The sequence below is a fragment of the Barbus barbus genome (assembly GCF_936440315.1).
Source record: "Barbus barbus genome assembly, chromosome: 33".
Taxonomy (NCBI): Eukaryota; Metazoa; Chordata; class Actinopteri; order Cypriniformes; family Cyprinidae; genus Barbus; species Barbus barbus.
The window spans coordinates 20,480,897-20,508,409 of NC_136761.1; the positions used below are offsets into that span (position 1 = coordinate 20,480,897).

At 38.6% G+C, this 27,513-nt stretch overlaps 1 protein-coding gene across 1 annotated transcript in view; it reads right to left on the reverse strand.

Annotated features, from left to right (window-relative positions):
• LOC306853240 (transcription factor COE1-A-like) overlaps positions 1-27,513 on the reverse strand; it is a 130,333-nt gene that overhangs the window by 16,804 nt on the left and 86,016 nt on the right. The window contains exons 9-11 of the mRNA XM_079390498.1: positions 20,599-20,729; positions 18,889-19,015; positions 5,414-5,502 (exon numbers count right to left, since the gene is read on the reverse strand). Coding sequence (XP_079246624.1) covers positions 5,414-5,502; positions 18,889-19,015; positions 20,599-20,729 — 347 coding nt within the window. The remainder of the gene's footprint in view (positions 1-5,413; positions 5,503-18,888; positions 19,016-20,598; positions 20,730-27,513) is intronic.

Here is a 27,513-nt window from a genome sequence, read left to right on the forward strand (position 1 = left end):
AATGAAATAAGTTAAATGACTTTAATGAATTTAATGAATTTGGAAATGGAAATCAAAATTATAAAATGTAAGAAGACCGTGGGAACTTTCAATATGCTATTTTAAATGTCTAGCAATTTATATTTTCATGTATATATATGCATCTGTCATTATAAAGGGATATTTATATCCTCATCAGTGACATCAATGAGCTAGTAATGTAATAGTCCCTATCAGCGTAAGGAGGGATGGGTAGCAACACTTGTCTGCTGGGCCCTTTAGTGGGTCAGCACAGTGCTCCAGTACATGATGGAGGGTAAGTGTTTGTTTACGAGTATGTGTGTGTGTGTGTGTGTGTGTGTGTGTGTGTGTGTGGTAGCACAGGGTTTAGACTGTGGGACTGCAGAGGAAGGTATTCAGACAATGTCCATGTGGTTCATTAGGGACTGAGATCAAACACTGTTGCCCTCTTTAGCCCAACTGACAGGAGACAGAAGATCTGTCCTCTCTCCGCCAGCTGGGGAATGGACACTAACACGAGGGATGAGTGAGGGAATGAGGGAAGAGAATGAAAGAAGAAATAGAGAGATAGAAGAAGGAGAAGGACTGCTACAGTGGAGCAAACAAGTATTTGATACACTGCTGATTTTTCAAGTTTTCCCACTTACAAACAATGGAGAGATCTGTAATTTTCATCGCTGGTACACCTCAACTGTGAGAGACAGAATATAAAAAAAAGATCCAGAAAATCACATTGTATGATTTTTAAATAATTAACTTCCATTTTATTGCATGAAGTAAGTATTTGATCACCTACCAACCAAAAGAATTCTGGCTCTCACAGACCTGTTAGTTTGTATTTAAGAAGCCCTCCTATCCTCCACTCATTACCTGTATTAATTGCATCTGTTTGAACTCATTACCTGTATAAAAGACACCCGTTCACACGCTCAATCAATCAGACTCCAACCTCTCCACTATGGGCAAGACCAAAGAGCTGTCTAAGGACACTAGGGACAAAATTGTAGACCTGCACAAGGCTGGGATGGGCTACAGGACAATAGGCAAACAGCTTGGTGAGAAGGCAACAACTGTTGGCGCAATTATTAGAAAATGGAAGAAATTCAAGATGACTGTCAATCTCCCTCGGACTGGGGCTCCATGCAAGATTTCGCCTCGTGGGGTATCAATGATCCTGAGAAAGGTGAGGGATCAGCCTAGAACTACACAGAGGACCTGGTCAATGACCTGAAGAGAGCTGGGACCACAGTCTCAACGGTTACCATTAGTAACATACTACACCGTCATGGATTAAAATCCTTCAGCGCACGCAAAGTCCCCCTGCTCAAGACAGCACATGTCCAGGCCCGTCTGAAGTTTGCCAAAGACCATCTGGATGATCCAGAGGAGGCATGGGAGAAGGTCATGTGGTCAGATGAGACCAAAATAGAACTTTTTGGTATCAACTCCACTCGCCGTGTTTGGAGGAAGAAGAAGGATGAGTACAATCCCAAGAACACCATCCCAACCGTGAAGCATGGGGGTGGAAACATCATGCTTTGGGGGTGCTTTTCTGCAAAGGGGACAGGACGACTGCACTGTATTGAGGGGCGGATGGATGGGTCCATGTATCGCAAGATTTTGGGCAACAACCTCCTTCCCTCAGTAAGAGCATTGAAAATGGGTCGTGACTGGGTCTTCCAGCATGACAATGACCCCAAACACACAGCAAGGGCAACTAAGGAGAGGCTCCGTAAGAAGCATTTCAAGGTCCTGGCCTAGCCAGTCTCCAGACCTGAACCCAATAGAAAATCTATGGAGGGAGCTGAAACTCCATGTTGCCCAGCGTCAGCCCCAAAACCTGAAAGATCTGGAGAAGACCTGTATGGAGGAGTGGGCCAAAATGTGCAAACCTGGTCAAGAACTACAGGAAACGTCTGACCTCTGTAATTGTAAACAACGGTTTCTGTACCAAATATTAAGTTCTATTTTTCTATTGTATCAAATACTTATTTCATGCAATAGAATGGAAGTTCATTATTTAAAAATCATACAATGTGATTTATTTTTTATTTTTTTATATTCTGTCTCTCACAGTTGAGGTGTACCTATGATGAAAATTACAGATCTCTCCATTCTTTGTAAGTGGGAAAACTTGAAAAATCGGCAGTGTATCAAATACGTTTTTGCCCCACTGTATATGGGAAAGCCTGAATGTGCAATCTCCTAATGTTGGATAAAACCTACATCAAGATATTGATGAAAATTGAAAATTGCTTATGACATAAAAAAAGAAAATTGTTTATGACATGTTTATTTCTTAAGCTACAGATAACATTTAGCAAATAATATCACTACACACTACAAGTCAAAAGTTTGGACATAATTGACTTAATGCTTTCATGATCGAAAAAACAAAAAGGAGTTTGCAGTGAAAAAATAATAAATTTTTAAATAACAATTTAATTAATTTTAATTTAATTTTATTTAATTTTATTATTTTTAGTTGTAGTCAGATATGAATTGTGCCTATATGATTCTCAGTTTGTTTTAGAAAATAGTTAAGATTTTTTTCCCCAAGTGGATGGTAAATGAAAAACTTTCACAGTCTTGATTATTTCTTTATTATGTACATATTATTAGAAAATACAGGATTAGTTTTCATTGTTATGCTGATGATACTCAACTATATATCTCAACAAGACCAGATGGAACTTCTAAACTATCTAAGCTAACAGATTGTGTAAAACATATAAAAGATTGGATGACCAATAATTTCCTCCTATTAAATTCAGATAAGACAGAGATATTACTTATTGGACCAAAAAACAGTACACAGAATCTTTTGGATTACAATTTGCAACTAGATGGATGCACTGTTACGTCCTCTAAAGTCAAATATCTGGGTGTTATATTAGACAGCAACTTGTCTTTGAAAATCATGCATTCATGACCTCTAGACTGGACTATTGTAATGCACTGCTAGCTGGTTGTTCTGCATCTTCAATAAACAAGCTACAGATAGTCCAAAATGCAGCGGCTAGAGTTCTTACCAGGTCAAGAAAATATGATCATATTATCCCAATTTTACAGTCTCTGCACCAGCTACCTATTCAGTTCCGTATCATTTACAAATTATTATTACTTACCTATAAGGCCCTAAATGGTTTAGCTCCTGCGTACCTAACTTGTCTTCTACCAAGCTATAATCCAACCTGCTCCCTAAGGTCCAAAACTCTGGACTTTTGGTAGTACCTAGGATAGCAAAGTCCACTAAAGGAGGTAGAGCTTTTTCACATTTGGCTCCCAAACTCTGGAATAGCCTTCCTGATAACGTTCGGGGTTCAGACACACTCTCTCTGTTTAAATCTAGATTAAAGACACATCTCTTTAGCCAAGCATTCACATAATGCATCTTATAATCTTGTACTGCAGTTATATCTGATCAAATGTACATTATTATTATTCTTTAGCTTGGGTTGAACAAATAATTTTTGCTTAGATGGAAGAGCAGCTACGCTAATTATGTCTCTATTTATTTCTCTGTTTCTGTCACTGGATTAACGTCCCGTGGTAACTAGGAATTACAGAAGCTTCAGTCTGGATCCAACCCTTAAATGATCTGAGATGAACGAACACCTGAGAAAAGATAATGCCAACCCCTCAGAGGACCTCAGAGAATGCCAACACTCAGACAACATACAGAATTACCAAATTTTGCCATAAGTTAAATATATTAAGGTTCAGCAATATATAAATATATTGTGGAAACTTAATTCCCTGTAGGACTGCTTTGCAACGATTTGTATCGTAAAAAGCACTATACAAATAAACTTGAACTTGAACTTGATTAAATGTGGATGATGATGATAATAATAATAATAATAATAAAGAATGGGGAGAATGCACACATTTGATTGATAGCATATTTTTTTAAACCTTGCCTGACTAGTTGAAAATAACAGTGCAGTGCCCACAACACCCAATCTGTGCAGTGACCCATTTAGTCTGCCTGCAAAATGTTAAATGTTGACATCACAAAGGCACAGCTATGATATCACTTCCTGTCAAACACTCTACTAAATCACTAAACTGTGTGCCTCAATGAAAGGGAGAAAAAAAACAGACTGTGTGCCAGGGTTATTATAGTCATTACAAAAAACAAAACAAAACAAACAAAAAAAATCAGCTAGTTGCCAAGACAATATTTTTTAATTTAGTTTAAATTGTGCTAAAATAATTACTTTACATATATACATAGATATGAAACAGTCACACTTTATTTTAAGGTCCAATACTCACTGTTAACAAACCATTAACTATGACTTTTGCCTAAAATAAACTCCTAATTTGCTGCTTATTACTAGTTAGTAAGGTAGTTGTTAAGTTTAGGTGTTGGGTAGGATTAGGGATGTAGAATATGGTCATGCAGAATATGTGCTTTATAAGTACTAATAAACAGCAAATGTGTTAATAACAGGCATGCTAATAAACAACTAGCTAATAGTGAGAATTGGTCCCTGTACTAAAGTGTCCCTATAAAACTATAATAGTATGTCATTGTCAATTATACTAAAATAACAGTGCTGTGTGCTGCAGGTCACATGAGACTAGCAGCCCACTGTAACTACTTGGCCACCAACTCTACATTTGCCTGATTCCTGTAGATTGGCTTTGGTTTGACACCACATTCGTTGACCCCCTGGTCTAATTTGACGTGTTTAAGGTGAAATGGATTGGGAGGTGGCTCATGGGCCATGAATACTGATGGCCCAGCTTTGATACAGAGGGCTGCTAACAGCACAAGGTCAGTCCTGAGCGTGAGCAGGCCCAGCCAGCCATAATTACTCCTTTTTTTGCACTATTAAGTGGTGCTGCTGGAGCGGGGCTCTGGGGTATAGGACACGTACAGCAAGATAAAGTAATGTTTATTTATCCCTCCCAAAGGATCCATTTACTTGGCCTGCCTTTCCTTAAGAAGCGTGCATGGAGAGAGAAATAAACACCCAACTGGGTCCACAACTGGGCTCCTTTCATGAGAATACCAAACACAACTGCGTGGGATTGAATATACAGTATATAATCTCTGAACTGAAGGAGTCTATAATGAATGGTTCAAATAACTAGACTATGTTCCAGATAAGGCTACCGTGGTAAATGGAAAACTTATTCTTTGGCATTTCTTATTTTTTTACATACCAGATTTGAGCCAAACAGTGTCTAAATAGTTATTTGGGTATTGGTTAACATTATCCAGTAGCCTGTGTGGCCTAATTGACATCAGCAGAAAACAAAAAGTTGTTCAAAAGGATAATCTTTGGAATAAAGTGCCAATCAACTGTTCACAATAAGAAAGTAAATAGGGTCAGTATTGACTTGAAGTTAACATTAAAATAAAGAAAGCACAATAGTTACGTCACGTTAGAGAACTGACCTTTGGTAAGCGCTCAGGGTCGCCTGGGTGTCTAGGGATCACCTTCTGTAGCCGCTGGAAACCATAGTCAATAGTGGGTTCATTCAGTGCTGCAGGAAAGAGAAAATTTAACTATGTTACCGCAGGGAAATTCAACACCCATCTGCAATTACCATTACAAAGAAATGTATATGAAACATAAGTGTCATTTCCTTCAGACCTCAATATGGTTCCAAAAAACACAAAAGCAAAAAGCAATAAAATGATCGTTAAAAAGTATCAAATATTATGTTTCCTAACTAGCTGCTAAAATACCTGTATCAATTCCCACTATGCTTTAACAGTTTGCAACCACAAGGCACCAATTTATGAATAAAACAACACTTGAACAGTTTGTGTGAATGGATCCTGTCTATTTTTGCAGTCGGTGCAATGGCACAACCTTCATGGAAAGCTTCAAAAACTGGTTGTGAGCAATGAGACTTGTGACAGATTCAACTGCATTGCAAATGCTATAGTTTAACAGCAATGTAATTTTGTGCTTGTGTGTCAGGCAATTCCAGGTTCAGAGCAAGCTCAGCTCAATAGATAGTATTGGCAGCAATATGTTGATTACCAGAAAAGGTTATTTCCACATGTCCTTCCTTTTCCTTAAAAAAAAAAATCAAAAACACTTGCAATGGAAGTAAATTTGAATATACTCAAGGTTTCAGTGGTACAGCTACAATAAATGTAAAATAATATGCATGTTAACATGATTTTAGTGTGTAAAAAAAAAAATCATTTAACATTTATTTTTGTCTGTTTGTCACGTTTCTGCTTTATACTGTATACAGTGGTGTGAAAAAGTGTTGGCCCACTTCCTGATTTTAAATTTTTTTGCATGTTTGTCACACTTTAATGTTTCAGATCATCAAACAAATTTAAATATTAATCAAAGATAACACAAGTAAACACAACATGCAGTTTTTAAATTAAGGGTTTTTTTTATGAAGGGAAAACAAAATCCAAACCCACATGGCCCTGTGTGAAAAAGTGTCCATGTGAAAACATGGAACAGTGGTGAACCTTCCCAGGAGTGGCCGGCCGACCAAAATTACCCCAAGAGCGCAGCGACGACTCATCCAAGAGGTCACAAACCCCACAACAACATCTAAAGAACTGCAGGCCTCACTTGCCTCAGTTAAGGTCAGTGTTCATGACTCCACCATAAGAAAGAGACTGGGCAAAAATGGCCTGCATGGCAGAGTTCCAAGACAAAACCGCTGCTGAGCAAAAAGAACATAAAGGCTCGTCTCAGTTTTGCCAAGACTTTTGGGAAAATACTCTGTGGACTGACGAGACACAAGTTGAACTTTTTGGAAGGTGTGTGTCCCATTACATCTGGCGTAAAAGTAACACAGCATTTCTGAAAAAGAACATCATACCAACAGTAAAATATGGTGGTGGTAGTGTGATGGTGTGGGGCTGTTTTGCTGCTTCAAGACCTGGAAGACTTGCTGTGATAAATGGAACCATGAATTCAGCTGTCTACCAAAAAATCCTGAAGGACAATGTCCGGCCATCTGTTCGTGACCTCAAGCTGAAGCGAACTTGGGTTCTGCAGCAGGACAATGATCCAAAACACACCAGCAAATCCACCTCTGAATGGCTGAAGAAAAACAAAATGAAGACTTTGGAGTGTGGCCTAGTCAAAGTCCTGACCTGAATCCTATTGAGATGCTGTGGCATGACCTTAAAAAGGCGGTTCATGCTCGAAAACCCTCCAATGTGGCTGAATTACAACAATTCTGCCAAGATGAGTGGGCCAAAATTCCTCCACAGCGCTGTAACAGACTCATTGCAAGTTATCGCAAACGCTTGATTGCAGTTGTTGCTGCTAAGGGTGGCCCAACCAGTTATTAGGTTTATCTAGGTTTATCTTTGATTAATATTTAAATTTGTTTGATGATCTGAAACATTAAAGTGTGACAAACCTGCAAAAAAAATAAAATACAGGAAGGGGACCAGCACTTTTTCACACCACTGTATATATATATATATATATATATATATATATATATATATATATATATATATATATATATATAATTTATACATAACATTATTAAGTTAAGTTATTAAACATAACAATAATTTATTCATTATTTAATCATTATTTATTAAATAATAATTTTATCAAATAAAATTAATACTACTAGTACTAATAATAATAATACCAAAAAATTGACAAGTTGAAGTTATTATTTGTTGCAATCAACATTATGAGGTGAACACATAATGTTATTAAGGTTAACATGTACTGAACCCAGAATATTCCTTTAAACACAAACACACATAGAAGCTAATATCACACATCAGCAAAATAGTATTTATACCAATTGCTAACAAAGACTTGCACAGATCTTATGATAACCAGAAGCAGCTAGATCATTTCATCTATAAGCAAGATTACGATCAACACAGAACTAAAAGGCGCCTTTTTAAATTTGCTGTGTCCCTAAACAAACTCCAATAACAAATAATTCTGATTTCAACTCCCTCTTCTGTTTTGTATACATAAGCACCAGTAATCTGCAAAACAAATCTATAGACCTCCGTTATGAGCAAATAATTCAATTAAAGTTTTCATTTCTGTGAAGCGGCACCTCCCACTCCTCAGAGGCCCACAGACAGCTTCACGAATGCTCACTTGAGGACAAAGCAATAAGATAATATTGAAAAAGGAACCCGATCTGCGTGATAGGGCTAAACATCCTGCACGGGTGGACCACATGGTGCTTGGTCCAATGTTTTTCTAACCTCCCTGGATTGAGCGGGACTTTCACACTGAGACAATGGGTCTTTCTCCAGCACTGGCCCACTGAGCTTGTTTGTGTGTTTATCTGTTGTGGTGCTAAACTCCAGCCCTCAGGGGCACATTCACACAGAGCCCTTCTGTGCTTCAGAGAGTAAGAGATATACAGAGAGATATACGTTAGCAGAGATACTCGATATTTGATATGTAGCATACAGAAAAGTGGTCCCAAAAGCATTAAGACATTTAAGCTATGCTTACAAATGTATGAATTTCAATGCATTAGATAACAAACATCAAACCAAGTAGTATCAAACAAATTTAAACTTTTAAAATTCAAACTTTTCTCACAACTGTTATTTCTCTAACATCGTTTTAGTGATTTTTAGTGGATGTACTGACAGAGGGTCACACAGGTCTCCTATCAGAATAGAGTTCAGAGTCAGAATGTAGTTCATTGATTCACTAACATTAGACAAGTTTCAAAATAGTTGAGTTTCGAAATAATTAGCATTTGACAAGTGTCAAAATACTTTTTATATTCATTCTAAACTGTATATCCATTGTTTTTATCTTTTAAAACCTAACAAACAGCCTTTTTTTAAATGTTTGTCTTTGAAAAGTGCCCTATCCTATTTTAAAATAAATGGCTGAGTTTAAAATTCATACATTTTAAAGTGTCCACATCAATTTTGGAGCCACTTTATGCTGGTTTTAAGCTGGTGCACAAAATATATTTTTCGAAAATTTACTAAACATTTATCAAATAATTTAGAGAAAATTATATAAATGAAAGTGTCAAATAAATCAAAATGTCTGTTATTTTATCTCACTTTGGTGATAATTGCTTGATTCAAATAAGCAATGGGGATCTATGTTGTCTATCCTTTAACTTTATCATACTTAAACAACCATCAGCACTTACAATGAACAAAGACAAAGAAGCACAAGTTGAATATAATGTATTAGACATTAGAAGGAAGTCAGGAAAGAGGCCAAGATCTTACTTTAATGCTCATATACTACAATACAATGATTTGGGTATGTGACATAAGATATCCAAGAGTCCCTCAAACAGTTGTTCACTCTTCACATGTACTTTCCCCCTTTCTTATTCTCTTTAGATAGACTGACCACCTTTCTTTTGCCTGAAGCATCAAATCTCAAACAGAAACAGAGGAGGAGCAGCAAAAAAATAGCAATTGAGGACTGGAGTTATCTGGCCCTCAGTTAATTGTCCTGCTGAAGACGGGGGTAAAAGAAAAAAAAAAAAAACAGAAGTGTAACAGCCTCTCTCTCTTCCGGCCTCCCTTCTGTTTGCCCTGTAGGCCACAGCCTGGACGTTTCCTGAGGGAGTTCACCCAGCTCCCATCAGCTCCACAGCTGAGAGGACAGACTGTGGGCAGCCTCTGAGTGCAGTGGAGTGGATTCAGATGGCCAAGGGCCCAGACAGAACCAGACCCCTGGAGCCCAGAACACAAGCTGTGCCCAGCCTGGCCCTCCTCCACCGGGGAACAGGGGCAGCTATGACTGTACATCGATGCCTCTTGATACAACATCCAATGGCAGGTGGGATCTACAGCTTTATGAGAACATGCAAATGCTGGTCCAGTATCTGTTTTTGACATGAAGCCTGAAACACGCATTGAAGAGAAAGAAGTTATTTGTGAAAAAACAAGTCTGCATCCCAACCAACTCTATAAAATGTCATGTTTATTTTTACAATAAACCGCAACTTCATTAAAAAGCGGTTGACATTGGCTAATAACAGCAGACCTCATGCGGCGAGACAGCAGGGCTCAACGACTCGCTGATTGAGAGGCGGCATTAACCTCGACTCTCTCGGCCGCAATGACCGCCTGGATGCACAGTCGCTCACACCGCACTGTGATTGACTGGCTGTTTACTTAAAGAGCAAGACGAGAGTAAAAACAGTTAAAACAATCCCGGAGCATGATGGAGAACAGACCACAGCTATCGGTGAAGGAAAGAACAACAAAAAGAGTCGAATGTGACAGAATGATTCAAAGCCGCCCCGCGGCTGACAATACATCATATCAAAATAGGCTTCCTGTAATCAGGTCTGTTGGTGGTTTGGAAACAGGGATATGGAAGTGTGGACCGGTGCAGAGCACAGAAGTGGCCCGAGTGGAGCATGAATGGAGGCTGGGGGGAAGCAGATTGCAGGATATCGTAATGGCAAAGGATTAGATGGAGGCTGAATGAAAGATTGTGTTGTGCACTATTACAGCAGGTCTGACATGGAGGTAGAGGAGAGAGTGAATGGAAGCGTAAAAGAGCGTGGGCTGAATGAACTATGTAAAGAGAAAGATAGCTGCAAGGTCTGGACAGCAACCAGCTTCTGTGGCTTGAAGACATAATGACGCAATATTCGCAACACATTTAACTACTGTAATCTGACGTATTTCTGGGTGAAACTAAAATACCATCCAAAAGTCTGGGGTTGGCAGGATTTTTTTTTTTTTTGGAAAGAAATTTCTCAACAATGCACTATGTAATGTTGTGAAATATTATTACAACTTCATATAAATGTTCTATTTTAACATATAGAAATCTTTTGTAACATTCACTTTCATTCATTAAAGGGATCATCGGATGCAAAATTCGCTTTTCAAGTTGTTTAAACGTAAATGTGTGTTGGAAGTGTGCGTACACATCCATCCTATAATGATAAAAATCCACCCAGTGTTTTTTTTTTAAAATCCCTATTTAAAAAACCCCTTTCTTAAATCAGGCTGTTCTGAGGTTCCTGTCAGAATGACGTAGTTCTGTACAGACGCTCCCACGATAGTTGATTGACAATGCCATCTTACCTTAGACCCGCCCTGAGTGAGCTGAGAGCTGTCCGCCATCGGAAGACAAGAACGTCTCCGATTAAGCGATTGAAATGTTTAGTTGTTGGATGTAATAGTGAATATAGCAGTCAACATTTACTCCTGACATTTGAGCCGCTGAAGACGCAGAGGATTAACGTTACTTTCGCTTTGAAGTGAATGCGCCGATCCCCGATCTGCCTAAATGCATCTATGTTCACGCAAATCATTTGTGATCCAGCTTCATCTACAGAAGAAGTGAGTATAACGTTTTTTATGAATCTTTGCAAATCGCCTTTCCTAATAATGTGCTAGTTAGCCAGTTTTACAGTCTGCTTGTCACTCCACGGAAGAAAGGGGCAGGGCGAGCAGAGCTCATTAGCATTTAAAGCAACATGGACTAAAAATACGGCTTGATGAAAACAGAGATGATTTTTATTGAGAAATTTTAACCAAAGTATGTTATAGACTTTTCATTAATACCCTAAAGAATCATATCAACTTGTGGAAAATGGGCATCCGATGACCCCTTTAATTCATTCTTGCTAAATAAAAGTATTAATTTATTTCCAAAAGATAAATCTTACTGACCCCAAACAATAGTGTAAAATCTATAAAAAAAAACTTCAAAAATAAATAAAATTAAACAAAATTAAAAAATAAAATGAACTAAAATGAATATTATGAACATTGCCAGAAACAATGCATGCCATGGCTTGATTGTGTCCAACAGGATTTGAATACATTTTGAAAAGTGATAACTGCTTTATAATATTTTTCTCTGATTAAAACGTTACATCATCAGAAGAGTTGTTTCAGTGGAAGATGAAGATATTGCATGTATATGAGAGATTATGAAAACATTTTTATTTTTATTTTTTATTGAAATAATAACAATAATTAATGATTTGTGAGACATGGACCAAGGCCCAAGACATTTATTTTGCAATCTCATTATACATTTTTTCTTCAAGAAAGCACATGCAGGTCTTGAGGAAATCAACACTAAACTCATTTAGGAGTGAATAATGAAGTGGCTGCTGGAGCAGAACTTTTGTGAGGGTCTAGACAGGGAACATTTAAAGTATGTCTCTTTCAAGTGGACCCGTGTGCTAGCATAATGAGGCGCAGGCCGTGATGCAAAGCACCTCTGAGGAGGGTGTTGAGTTAATGTGCTGATACAGAGATGGATGGTCTATACTCCACCACACTTACAGACATCTGCACATGTTTACTCTCCTTCATTGCTATTGATTTTCACATACTGTACAATCCTCTCACCAGCCGACTCGATAATGCACACTTGCTGGGAAAGAGACTGTGTACTGAACAGTTAGCAGTATAGTGCTACTAATTTTATATAGCCACTGAACGCCCACTGAAAACAATGATGCAAACATTTAATGGGCACGAGTCCATGTAATTCTGGTATATGTCACAAATCAAATTGACATTGACCGGGGAGAGTATATAAGTTACCGCAAAAACAAACCCAAACCCTTGAGACCACACAGAGAAGAAAAAAACCCCTCCTGTGCTGGGTCATGGAGTGAACTTTGTCAGAAAGTTAGAATAAAACAGTGTATTTTGAGAGATACACTTACACCAAACAGGGAAGTAAAATCCCATGAGCTTCTTCATTTCCGGAGCCTCTATGTCCTACATGGTGTGTAACGTTGTTTACCAAACCATGCACAGCAGACCTGTATATTTATAGAGAAACACCTTTCAACTGTCCATGCACTTGTTTACTTTTACAGTTCCAGAAACTCGCAAGCTGCGGTTTCCATTTCTTTCTGGGCTCAGGGAACGGTTTCACAACAGAAATAACACCGGCCAGCAACCAACATATATGATAGAGTCGGTTTCATGTCATCACAGATTCATTGCAGCTCTCCAATTTCATACGTGAAGGGGAACGAAAAGGTTACATGTGATCTCATGAGCTGAAATAAAATCTACAAAATCAATATTTAAAAGAGCAGAATATCTACTGTATACCATGCCATCTCGTTACGTTTAATGAATATAATCAATATAGGCAAATATAGGGCCGTTACGGATCTAAACGGAGCTACTGGAGGCGCAAATTGAACATTCTGCCACATGAACAAAAAAAAGAAAACTATCAAGGAACCTAGCCAATTTTCCAAAAAAGGAAAGCTACAAATACATTAACAATCGACAGCTCTCCTTTTTTCTCCAGAAGATAGGATCAAAACGAGTAAAACACATCAGTAATAAATAAATAAATGAACAACAACCACTGCTTGAAGGATTCCTCGCAATCACACAGATCAATGCTCATTGAAATTTCATGAAGGCACAGCCGGATCGCTTCATATTTCACAATAATAACTACAGGCCCGCGGGGGTGAAGAGAGGAGAGGAGAGGAGAGGAGAGGAGAGGAGAGGAAAGGAGAGGAGGGGAACGAGCCACTGCTAAAAGACAATACTATGAGAGCTGTCAAAAGCAGATGGAGCCAGTCAAAACAGTGCGTTTTAAAATACCTTACACCACCAAAAATCCCACACTTAATATCTCGCACAGAAGCCCGAGGGCAGAATGTGGGCGGCAGTTTTTAGACTGGCGAGAACACGGTATTTGTGGCTTTCCTGTTTTTGAGACCAGATGCTAGCGCTGAGCTGCTGGTGGTAAATTGAATCAGCTGACCACACATAAACCTGCAGGGCTAGAACAGTATCCCTGACTGACAGAGCAGAAAGGCATGCTGGGTAATTGGTCTTTAGAAGAACCTTTTAACAGGCACTTGTGGGCTTTGTACAGAGCTGTTAATGTCAGGGTGGTAATGTTCTGTACATGTTAGGGAATGGCAGACTCCGTTTTACACTCTCTCTCTCTCTCTCTCTCTCTCTCTCTGTTTTCCCCAGAGCTCTCTTTCATTCAGGTGTGATCTCATATGCTGTGGATAGGAATCGATAGGCTCAGTGGCAGGGTGTTCGATGCCTGCCTGAATTATTGCTTCATTTCTCTCCCTATATAGATGAGGCCTGTTTTTCCTCAGCACCTCCCTACGCTGGGATCAATACCTTACAATCTCATTTTTATCCATTTTTCCATAAACCCAGTGATTGCGTTTATTTGGAAAATCCGACAAGCTAAATAAGGCATCACTTTAAGACATGGGGGAGAAAAAAATCTTGGAACCTGTGGCCGTAAAATGGATGACTTGTTTTTTCTTGATCGTGAGCAGCAGCTTCTAAAAGACAGACATCTGTGTGAAATGGCCCACTGTAGACACCCCGCTGTTGAGCAAACCAATTGCTCTATATCTTTATGGCTACAATCTCCACCATGCAGAGGTTTAGCAATTTAATTGGAACGGTTATCATTGATCACCCAGTGTGACCCCATTTGTCAATAGAATTAAAGAGACTCATTATCAAAATCGAACGATCACTCAACCCACTCAAGAAGAAAGCCTCAGTCAAATCTAGTGCTTGGAAAAAAATAAGTCGGTGACTATGAATGCATAAAGGATTTACATTTACAGTGGGGTCTAAAAGTCTGAGACCATGTAGAGATTATTATTTACATTAACGTTTAAAGGTTTGGGGTGAGTAATATTTATTGATTCATAAAAAAAAAATGCAGTCAGCAGGAATGCATTCAATTTATTGAAAGTGACTGCAACGGTATTTATAATGTTACATTAAAAATTTTTTTTTGAAATGCTGTTCTTTTGAACATAGAATACTGAAAAAATGTATCATGGATTCCACAAAAAAATTAAGCAACAAAACAGTTTTAACATGAATTATAACAAGAAATTTTGAACACCATTTTGAGCACCACATCAGCCAAATAGAATGAAGAAAGGCAACTGAAAATTTAGCACTGGCCATAACAGAAATACATTCATTTTTAAAATCAAAATAGAAAAGTGTTCTTTTAAAAGTATAATTTAGGATTTTGAATAATTAAAAGAGCAACCATGTTAAACAAATATACTATGAACAATCTAAAATAAATATGAAATATTTCTAGGCCATTAATAAAAAAAACAAAAAAAAAAAACAGATGTTTGTGTTTACAAGCATAAGTTGATCTTTGGATCATTCATAAAATTATGGATAACATGATAATCGGTTTTTACACAAAGGATTCCACACAGCTTGAATGCATTAAAGCAAAAGTATGAGCAAAATAAATATTAAAACATTCTGAGTGTCAACCCAAGCTAACTTTTAACTCAAATTGTTAAGCTGATATAATTTAGTATAAAACTGATTTTCCTTGTGGTCTCACACTTTTGGACCCCAACGTCCATGCATTTGCATTAAAAGAGAGGGTGAATGCATGTATGATGTGAAGTCTGGCTTTTCCTCAACTAAAGTGATAAATGCCTCCCATAGACTTAATCATTGGGCAGGCCTAGAGAGCTCCCTCTAACGTGATGGAGCAGAGTCTTTTAATATCAGGCCTGATGGGTGCTGTTCAGCCCACTGGCCTGCATACTGAGCAGCAACGAATTGCCTGCTGAACATTTCAAGCGATTCATCAACACCTCCAATCTATTGGCCGCACAGGGCTTCACATACGCTCACTGGCAGATAGCATTATAACTCTGCCTCTTTCCCTCAAAAACAGACGGAAAACACCTTTGACGAATGATGCAAACATGGCAATCTGGTGAGAAGTAATACACAACCAAACATGGAAATGCATTTGTTGCAGATGAATTGAAAGGGAGGGTGAGAGAGAGAAAGTAGGGAGGAATGATTCATCCCTCTTATCTGCGGAGTGCCATGCAGGATGGGTTATGTCCCAGTCAGTGAGTGTTTAATTGTTTCTGATGATAAATATAATTGCAGAGAGCTTCTGCATGTGTAATTGCAGAGGCCCAGTAACTGTGGGTTACATCACTTTGACTGGGTCTTCCTCATTAAAGCTTGGGTTTGTGAAAAGGCCTTAACTTTAGCATTCCAGCAATGCAAAAATGTGCCTGGTGAGATGGGAAATGATGGCTCCTGTACCACACATTTCATACCTTAAATATGATATATTTATGTGAGAAACAGACCAAAATTACTATACTATAAAGTTACTATTTACTGAAAACATATTTGGTATCATGTTCCGCTATTGTTTTTATGAGGTGCATACTCATTAATATAGGTACTGTTGCAAAAGGTATCAAACCCCCCCCAGCAAAAGTGAACTACAAATTAAAATATACTGGCATACGGGCAAACCCGATGGTATATTGTTCAGAAAACGCATCTCTTTGCACTTTCAGTATTTTATCGTAATTACCCGTGTAGGCGTATATTTACCTCACAGCTGCCTTGACAACTCACTGCCTTTTTAATACGGCTTATGAAGTTAAAAGTCATGTGAACTACCTTGCCTAAAATTTCCTGTGTTCTACTCCATTCAGATGTACTCCATCCAGCTGCCTAAAAGGAAGATGTTGTCTCTCCAGGGTGAGCTTGTGCTGTGTTATGACTTCTCCAGAGTACTGAGTAGCGAATGCTGTTGCTGTCTCGGCGTGAACGTTATCTTGTGCAGTTATAGACCAAATTTCTGTCAGATGAATCCTAACACAGGTAGCCTCCTGTCGTAAATCACACCTCAGCGCATCACAAAATCAGAGTTGCTGAATTTCGATGTTTTCATGATCGATCATTAGTGACACTACCTGGTACTCATGTCTATCTCTGAATCTGCTAGTAACACAATATGACAGATACACACACACACACACACACACGTTTGTTTTTGTGAAAAGCGGGGACATCCCATTGGTGTAATGGTTTTTATACTGTACAAATTGGATATGCTATTGCCCTACACCTAAACTTAGCCCTCACAGGAGACTGTGCATTTCTGCTTTCCTCCCAAAACACTGTATGATTTATAAGCGTTTTGAAAAGTGGGGACATGGGACACCTTCACCTGTGTCATACCTGTGTCATTATACAAATGTATGTCCTCATTTGTCACAAAAACGTGCGCACACACACACACAAACTTTATAGTGCTTTTGATTCTTTCAGCTTAGACCCCATTTATTGTAATTGCATGGAAAAAACTCTCATCACATTTCTTAGAATTTTCCCTTTTGGAACAATATAATGGTGAGTAAATGATGACAGAATTTTCATTTTTAGGTGAACTATCCCCTTAACTACAAACTGTTAGCCAGACAGAGGCACAGTTCACATGAGCGTGTGCCAAGAATCCTAGAGAATCCGAGACTTCTGAAATGAGAAGCCTTTGAGGAATCCATTTACTGGGTGGCTGCTGGGTTCATAATCAGAGTGAAGTCAAAGCCAAAACACAGCTCTATCACTGCAGACGGAACGGTGTCAAATATAATCAGTGTCATAATTTACTCAAAGACAATACTCTAAAATCATGCACATGGTACATGTATACTTGTGAGAACCATGCATTCAAAGTAAACAGCAAAATGAATTTTTTTTTTTTTTTCCTGAAAGGATTGTTTTTTTTCTCTCCACCATGGCTGTAAGGTATGTTCTCCAGGTACGACTCAGTCTTTCCGCATGGCTGTGTGGTGTTTGAGCGAGGCAGCATCAGTGCACCATTGATTTAATTAGGTCCCCATCTCCTCTGCCTGACAGAAGTTGATTAGAGGTGCCAGATGCCCCATGTGTAATTCCACTGCCAGCTGCCACATAGCTTTGCCAATACTCTATGATTAGTACCCACTGGCAACTGGGCAAGGCACAGGTGCCAACTGGAGCCAGGAGAGAAAGACGCACACACACAGGCTGACACCCCACTGCAGAAGCTGGGACAGGGGGACAAGAGGAAGAGAGATGGCCCAAAATGCTTCAAACTGAGGAGAATTGCATGGTGCGGCCAACCTGAGGGCTGGGCACCATTTTAATGTGTGTGGAGACCGACAGCTCTGCGTTTGGTCTCTTGTCATTAAAAGCATTGATTTTGAGTGCTGTGTGCATTAAAACGGCACATTTAATCAAAAGCATTCTTGATGGTTATTAAGTTTGAAGCTTTAGCAAAAGGGGCACATCTAGAAGTGCAGCCATAAAACGGGGTGACCATCTGCCCTCTGTTTGGAGGGTGTGTGGCTGTACGTGTGTTTGTATGGTTGTGTGCGAACATCTAAATCCCTCCCTCTACTCTTCCCCATGTGCTCGCTGAATAGGCCATGAAAAGAAGCCAAGTCCAGCACCATAAACCCAACGAGCATACTCATTCACACCCACGAATGCATAGTCATATACATAGACACCTACTGAGCCAACAATACCCACAGCTGTGCACTGTTTAAACCTATTAATGAGACAGGCCTTTAACATTGCTCCCTTCAGCGTTTTACCGCTCTTCAGAAAAGCTGTGCTTGTACTTTGACTGCAAACTCTAAATTTAAACTAAAAAAGCTGCAAGATCAGCGAACAAACTCTTCACCTCTTCCTCCACTTATTTCACGTTGTTTTACCATTAGATTCCATCATACACTTCCATCATGCGCTTCCCTTACTTCTGGAAGTCTGAAGTTAATTACTTCTCGTTGGCTGAACCCCCAATATGTAGAGTGTACAGTAAACTCATTTTGAAGCCAGCAGATATCACAGGTGACCTCTTTTTCCTCCATAAGATAAGTCCTACATTTCCCTTATCTGTGCAGGCTGCAGGATCTTCCTGGAGTTCTAGGCACAGCCGTTCACATTAAGCTGTGTGCTCAGGAAATAGGTAGGATTCCTCTATGGCGTAGGTTTCTCGCTATAGGAAACACTGGGTGACTTACTCAACCCAGACCGACGAGAAATCAAGAACAGTTGAAAAGGAATAAGACATGATGGTTGTACGCAGCAGGCTGAGTACAGCTAAGGGTGCTTAATGTTATTCTTACCTGTGTAGATAAATCTGCCCGGTGTACCTTTGCAGAACTGCTTTGACTTGTAGGACAGAATGACCTCCACAACCCCGGGAATGTGTCTTGGAGGAGTCTGAACTCGAATGGCGTGAGGGGTAATGAGCTGAAAGAGAAAAGTGTTTTTTTTTTCTTTTTGCCTTTTTTAGACAAAATAAAACAGGTTGAAATAAGGCAACAAAATATGAAAATAAACACAATACAATGTGTATGACCTTTCAGTTCCAAAGGAACCTGAACTGATCACAACATCAATTTTTCATGATTCATTATTTCAAAAGATAAGACGTTTTTTACTCAATTATTTTTTTTTAATATGCTATTTTCATTAAATTATTCATAATTAAGTTTTGTTTTGAATATTAGAATTGGCCACCTCCACACATGCAACATAATTATGTCATGTGACAGCAATATAGGCCTACTTTTATTGTTGCTCTAAATGTTTAATGCTATTTTTTAAAGAACAGTAGGCAGCATACAGTGTATACTGTGGAGTATACATGATATATTAAGCAAGTACATAATGTACAAAAGCAAGAAGGTATTTGTATCTTATTCACACCTAAATTAAACATATTAGTATGTAAAGTATACATACTATTAGTACCTTTTGAGAGGGTACCACCCAAGCTTTTGTACCTTTTTTTTCTGAGAATCTATTCTATTCTGAACATATCCTGCAGTATATTTTGAGATGATGAGAGCATCAGTGTTTCTTCCTTTTATTTTGTCCCTCATTTTAGTATAAGAAAAATATCAATGGCATGCTGCATAGAGTTACGAGAAGTCACTGGTCAGTATCGGAGTCAGAGATGACCTTTTCTGTTAGTTTCATATGGTGACACAAATCTGGCCATGCAACCAATTAGAGTAAAGCTTTTGTTTGCTGTAGATGAAGACAATCCAAGTCATTACATAATCAAAATTCTGTCCACCTTTTTTGCATCTGAACTGTCTAACTCTTGTACTGTAGAACTAGTTCACAAAAATTAAAAATGTGCATTTAAGATACCCATGTCTAAGCTCTTAAACAGTATTGTATTGTTCTCTGATTAGACTATGATTTGACTGCTTACAGTGTTTGTGAAACTGCACTCATTCACTTTTGAAGAGGATCTGTGCAACTACAAAGCAGCTGCGAGTGCTCAGTTTCTCTGTCATATTCAAAGCTAGCAGCACTGGTGCTGCTTTACATGGCTTTAAACTGTCCCTCTCATTGCTCACTTAGCTGGGCTTTCATATGCCAGGCACTGCTCTTCTCACCTCTCAGATAAATATGGCACTGTCAATGAGAAGCTTTTTATAGAATTACCTCTTTTATCTAGCTCTTCCCAACATGGGCAGCACAGAAACTGATGAGTAAAAGACCAAAACAGATGGACAGACAGGAAACAAGACAGACTGGCTGACCAAAAACGAGAACAGAAGCATTATGCCCATTCAAACTGGCACGTATCTTTTCAGATTTGTAAGCCAAGTGGATTTTGAATGCATCTTCCATATCAGGCACATTTGCTAATTAGGTTGCTTAATTATTTTAGTTAAAAAGGTGCATTAATTGCTTTTTCTTTGTATTCAAATTCAGTTTGATCCTAGTTGTGATTCCCAAATCTCTGTGGTTGTTTTTTGGCGAGAGCATGGCATGGATTTATTTTTGGCAGAAGTTTGCATAGAAAGGTAACTGACCTCACTCCAGACCAGCATGGTGCCAAAGATGACCTGTAGGCCATCAAAGAAGTTATCACCAATGATGATGACTGTGGCACCCCCTGTCGTCCAGCCTTCACTGGGACTGATGGCCTTAATGCAAGGGGTAGCTGTTTTAGAGAAAGAGGAAGAGGAAAAATGAGTAAGCCAGTGGCTGTTGTATACAATAAACAGCTCTCGAAAAGGCATATGCAATATACATTAATTATGACTATATGTATTTGCCTGTACACATCAAGGCACCTGTAAAGAGATAATACATAATGTCAAGAAGCATCAGAATAAACATCTGGAAGCAGCCAGCAAATCATCACTCGTGTGCATTACCTGTGACATAATTTCATGCACAGACTAAATACTTAGGAAATAAATCTAAACCTGTGCAACTGATTTCTTCCTGATTACGGCAAATAGATTTATGAGCCACACTCTATTAGGAAGCTTTAGGCACAGCTTAATGACAAGTGACTGACTCATTAGAGTCGTCACATATGATTAGACTGTGGCCATTCCTCTGCGCCGTCCCCATATGCTTCCTGACATCGGCGCGAGCATGAGAGATGACGCCCGCTCACTGATCATTTATCTCAATCTACCCTGTATAGTAGCATGATTCACTGCTGTGGTTGCCTGGAAATCACCTGCAACCTCACCCTGATCATCTCTAGCTGTGTTTTGGGAACGTTAGATTGTTGGCATTGCCACATGAAGGAACACAACTCGAAATCAGAGAGTGGAGTGGAGTGACAGCAATGTCTCCTCCCCGCTCAGTGTTTTGTAAAGAATTTGCTCCAGCTTCACTCTTATTCTCCTCTCACTGTTGAGAAAAAACCCACTCCAAAGTTTAAATTTGCATTGTTACAGCTCAACTGTCAAGTCTCTCTTTACTCTCTTCTCTCTTTACTATTGGTTATCGATTTAAGAGATAATATACATTTAATAAATATATTATCAAATAAAAGTAAATATATTTAAACACACACAAATTTCTATCTAAAATTAGGTTATTTTCATTGCCATTAAAGTGGAATAACTGAACACAAACATAGGAGCCTGAGAAAAAAGCTAATTTTAACAAACACACACACTTATATTATTAATTTTTATACAATTTATATACAAATTATACAATTTAACATCAATATTTAATATATAAATTTTCACATTTTGATTGCTTTGTGTTACAGAAGTAGGACACAGACTGAGTGACGTAATGTGAACGGGTTTTATTGACAGACTTGAGGTGGTGGAATGAATCAGGTAAGTGATGATACAAGGATTCTTCGGTGTTCAGGAGGGATGGTATCTTGAATATCTTCTTCCAAACAGGAGACACGGAACAGGAGTAACTGCACACCTCACCAAAACAGTGGATCAGGACGAGACTCGGGAGCTGACAGACTTGGGATCGCTGGAAGACACACTTGGGATGGAACACAGCAGGGCAGTAAACAAGATAGTATGCATCACGCATAGCGATATGATAGCTATAGTAGTCTTCTTCGTAGGAACGAGACCAGACACTGGAGTGTTGTGAGGTGTATTTGAGGAGTATTTGAGGAGTGCGGGATGATTGCCATTGATGACGTGCAGGTGCAGGTGATTAGAATTCAGTTGAGGGAGTGCGCTGTGATTGACTGGTGATTGAGCCTGGCCGATCTGTGACATTTTGCTGTTATCTAATGCTCACTTAGTTATTTTTTTAAAACACAAACAATTAAATTTATTATTTAAATTAAATTAAATTAAAATGAAATAAATTATAACATTACAATATTTAATTACATTGTTAAATGTAAAAAATATACAAAATAATTATGTACAATATAAAGTTGCTAAACTCAGTTTTAGCATTTAAAAATATTACTAAAGCTATTTTAGTTTTTAATGTTTTATTTTGAAATTATCTAGTCAAATTAGTATATCCAGTATCATGAAAATAATTATCATCAGCCAGAATATTAATATTAAAATCATATAATAATAAATAAAATCATGTTTGCACAATTTCCATATAGTTCTAAGGGTGATGCATTAGTATGATTAATTTTTATTGGACTACAATATTCTGCATTGTTTATATTTTGTATATTTTTACTTGATGTTTTCTCTACATGTTTTTTCCAACTTATTTACGGTCATCCCCATGTACACTCATGATCATCTGATATTTATTTAAATGTTTTATCCTTTTGATATTGTTTCTACAATAAAAACACACATATTGAATATTTTTTATCTCTTTGCATCTTTCTGAAGTTATGTAAGTTTTGATCACCACACAAGCTCTAAGCAGAACCGTGCGGCTCACGCAACTTATGCATTCTGGTCCACAGACGCTCAGACTCGGTTGACCAAATTGAGAGTAGGCAAAACAGGGCGACAAGACACAGAGTGAAAGCCCCCCTGGTGCTCTGCTTATGAAAGGCATAATTCCCCTCCGCCTTTGTTTTAGTCATGGACATAATTAATGAAATCTGAGGGTCAGGCTGGAAAAGATCAGTCAGTGATGAGTGTACAATAGCAGCACTCCTCCCGCCAACCCCTCCTTCCTTCCCCTCTGGGGGTGGAAGGAGAACACGAATGCTAATTCCGCTTGATTATACACACACCTTTATTAAATATTACACTGACCCCATGTGTGCGCAAGGAGGGAGGGGGCCAGGTGCGAGCGCTTGTTTTATGACACTCGTGCAAATGTCATGAGCGCCGGAGTTCGCCAGGCACAGAGAAATCTGGAGTTCTTACAGCAGTCGATCAAAAGGCCAGGCGCCCTGGGACACTCTGAGAAAACAGCAGCCAGCCATAAAAATTCAACACCTTAATGAGTTTAAATTTCATTTCAGCGTGTTGAACTTTGGCACAGGATTCTAAAGCTTGGTGTCTCACTGAAGGCACTTTAACCGACTAATTACTGCTGTTCCAATTTGCTGCTAGATTTAAATAGAAGGAAAAGGCATGAGGGAGAGAAAAAAGGAAAAGTAAGAGTCCTCTGAGACAGAGAACAGGAGAGTCTGTCACGGGCGGCTCTGTTGTCCTCTGTGACTCTGGTTGGGGGACTGAACACACATCCTTTAACAAGCGTTACACACCGCTCTGACTTTAGGCAGTACCCCTGGGCGAGGGTGGGGGTCTACACTCGAGGCTTGTATGATATTTCACCTAACTGAGGCAGACGTGCGGCGGAGGCAGATGGCCTGTGTGCAGGAGGTGCTCGGTGCTGCTGAACTAAGATGAGACGAGGCTGTAGGCCCCACTTGCACAGCTCAAACTAGTGTGTCAGCCATCGGCAATGCCCTGGGAAGAGCTAGCGTAGTTAATAGCAGGGGAGATGGAGAGTTTCACCAGCAGGGGAAAAATAGTCCGGGGAACCATGTCGGAGAAGCTAAATTGTAGTTTGTGAAGCAATAGTGCAGTAATGCTACCCTCTTGAAAAAGCAGTTAGCACCACTACAAGCTATGAAAGAAAAGCTAACTACATTACCATTCCAAAATTTTGGGTCGGTAAGATTTCTTTATTAATGTTTTTGAAATTCTTTAATGCTAATATGCCTGCATTTATTTGATCAAAAATATAGTTAAAAAAGTATAACATTTATTTTATTCCTGTGATGGCAATGGTGAGTTTTCAGCAGCCACTTCAGTCTTCAGTCTTCACATGGTCCTTAAGAAATTATTCAAATATGCTGATTTTAAGCATACATAAATCAATGTTGGAAATATTGCTGATTAATATTTTTGGAATCTATTTTCAATGTCTTTACTGTAACTTATGATCAATTTAATGAAACTATTAATTTCTTTTAATGTTTTATACTGTAAGTGTGTAATCATTTTTGTGTGAGTTTAAGACTTTTTATATCCATGTTAAAATATAGAAATGCTAAGTAATAATATTCCAAACTGCAACACTGTATAGTGATGCATCTGTGGAAGATATTTATAGTCTTCCAGGATTCATATTATATTTGCAGTGTCCTTTTACTCTTGAATGTTTTCCTGAAGGTATATTGCATATTAAGTATGGAATTATATATTTTAGATTAAGGAACTTGATTTTAAAGCATTTCAATAACCCCAAATATACAAACCAAATCTCCTTAGACCAATCAAAATATCACATATATTCTGTGTACCAGTCATGTAGTAATTTTCAGAAGTGAAGTAATCCACTTTGCGGCCTTGAGGACTTCCCCAGCTTGTCTGTGCTCTTTTTTTTTTTCCTTCAAAGCTGTGTTGTGGGTGACTGCTGGGCATAATGCAATTTGGCGGCGTGATAAACCAGGAGAGATGAAGAGGAACGGTGGAGCAATCTGTGATGGTAATCTTGGCCTAAGACGACTCTTTTGCAGGGTGCTGAAATTGTGCATGGATTAAGCAGATGGTGGAATGTGAATCCATCTGATAGGATTAAACTTTGGTGCCTCCTCTGCCGCCATCTGTTCCCTTGCGCTGTATGCACGCGTGTGCGCGCTCGCACTTACACACATCTCAGATACAAGCACAATAGCTTTCTCTTCAACAAACTAACATTCTCGAGCCCTGCAGACACCTTTTTCCACCACAGTGCGTTTGTGACATGACCTCACGTATTGGTGCCCTCACTTTACCCTCGTCTCAGCAGCCCAGAGCAATCAGCACACATGCACGCCATATCTGACAGAACAGGCTCATTAGCTGGAGGGGAGTGGAAATTATTTAAAACTGACACAATAATGGACAAGAGAGGCTGAGCAGGGGTGAGAGATGGGAAGTGTGCTGTTGGTTATTAGAAGGCCATATTTTGTGTTGATTTTTGTGGAAAAACTTATGTGGAATGGATTTAAATATGGTAAAATGTGCTAAATAGATTGGGAGCTGAAAGCATTATTATATTAGCTACAATAGAAAATTTGCTGAAAATGTATTTATGCTCAGGCCATCCAAGATATAGATACAGAAATTTTGCATTACATCACTTGCTCACCAATGGATCCTCTGCACTGAATGGGTGCCGTCAAACTGAGAGTCCAAACAGCTGATAAAGACATCACAATAATTCACAAGTAATCCACATGACTCCAGTACATTGATTAACATCTTGTGAAGTGAAAAGCTGCATGTTTGTAAAACAAATGCAAATCCACAATCCATAATAACGCCTTCCCATCCACAAATGTTTTGACCATCATATTTTTTAGAACTGCTTTGGACTATTTTCTCTTGAAAACAGTGCTTGATCTATGCATATTTCTCTCCTGTTTCAGACGAGACAACTTTTTCACTGCAGAAAGAAATATTATGGAGAGAGGACATGCATTTTGGCCAGAAGCATTGGTTTAAAGTTATTGTTTATTACAAACATGATTTCATTATTCAATGGACTGGAGTCGTGTGGATGTTGATGTCGCATAATGTTTTATCGGCTGTATAAACTCTCATTTTGATGGCACCCATTCACTGCAGTGGATCCATGGTGAACAAGTGATGTAATGCTAAATCCGATGATCCGAAGAAACAAACTCATGCACATCTTGGATGGCCTGAGGGTGAGCAAATTTTCATTTTTGGGTGAACTATTCCTTTAATAAGATCATACACAAGGGACTGGAATGTGTACCACACAGTGAATGACAGGTGTTTCAATTTCAAGTGGAATTTAGTTATTCCAAGAACTCTGTATTGAATTTTCAATGGCGCGTTGACATTGTTCCTGCATTGCCCTCCAAGAAAAATATATCTATATGTACACGTCAGGGTTTTATATTAGACATATGAGGAATTACAATATAAGCCTGTCTTTCTCAGGATTTATCCTATACTTTCTTTTGGAAAAAAGAGAAGGAAGGGAAAATAATAAATCTCCAAAAATTTTCAAATATGTCCAGGCTTTAGAAAACTGACTTTTTTAATCTTCTCAGTTCAGTGGAAACTGTGCTTAAACACTGAAGACGTCCCCAGGAGAATAGAAAGAACTTAATCATCATCAGCATCATCATCATCATCATCATCAAATCATCATCATTCAAATCCTCAGTTTCTCATCATAAATAGAGGTTAACAGTCCAACTGAAAAATATGTTCTTTTCTAGAATCATCCCAAACATAAATGAGAAAATGATTGGATTTGATTGCGTCTGAGGATCAAATCAGTGATGAAATCATGTCCACATGTTATAAGATAGATTTAGCAGGGCCGCACTATAACCTGCAGCACTAGAAGAGGACAGCAGATAAAGCCACACGCCATTCAGAAAATAAGTGCTCGGTGCTTAAGCCTTAGAGGTCTCATAAGACACATGTTCAAACCTAAAGAGAACAGGCCACTTGGGGAATGCTGCGTTCACTGCTCTTTTCTTAGCCATGGTGCATTGTTGGTGCTTTACTGCACAGCTAGTGTTGGTATGCTGTTTGTTAGAAGCTCAAACCACCTGTAATATTTGGCAACGCGTGACTTGTTAGTGGCATTAAAACATGACAACGGCACATAGACATTCTGACTCTGAATCATTGTGAGTTGATTAAATGGTCACAGTTGTCTTTCAGCCAGTGGAGAGTCAAGAGTTTCATCTGTCCTCAACTGCACCCTGGATCATTAAATAATAAAGCGTGCAAACTAGTTGAAAGTAGTTTGGAAGGGTAGTGTGATATACTGTAGTGATTAAAGCTCTGGGCTGGATGAAAGTTTTCAGGTTCAAATTCATGAGTTATACTTTTATACACGAGTTAATCTTTCACCTCACGTAAAATTCCCAATCGTACAGATTCCAGTTGAAATTACTATGAAAATGTATTGAATGTGACTGCACCTTTAATCAGTATTTTTGTCTTGTTTACCAGAATTATTTAAATATCCTTAAAGCAAGATACATTTATTACGTAAAATTACATATGGTAATAATAGAATCTTGAAAT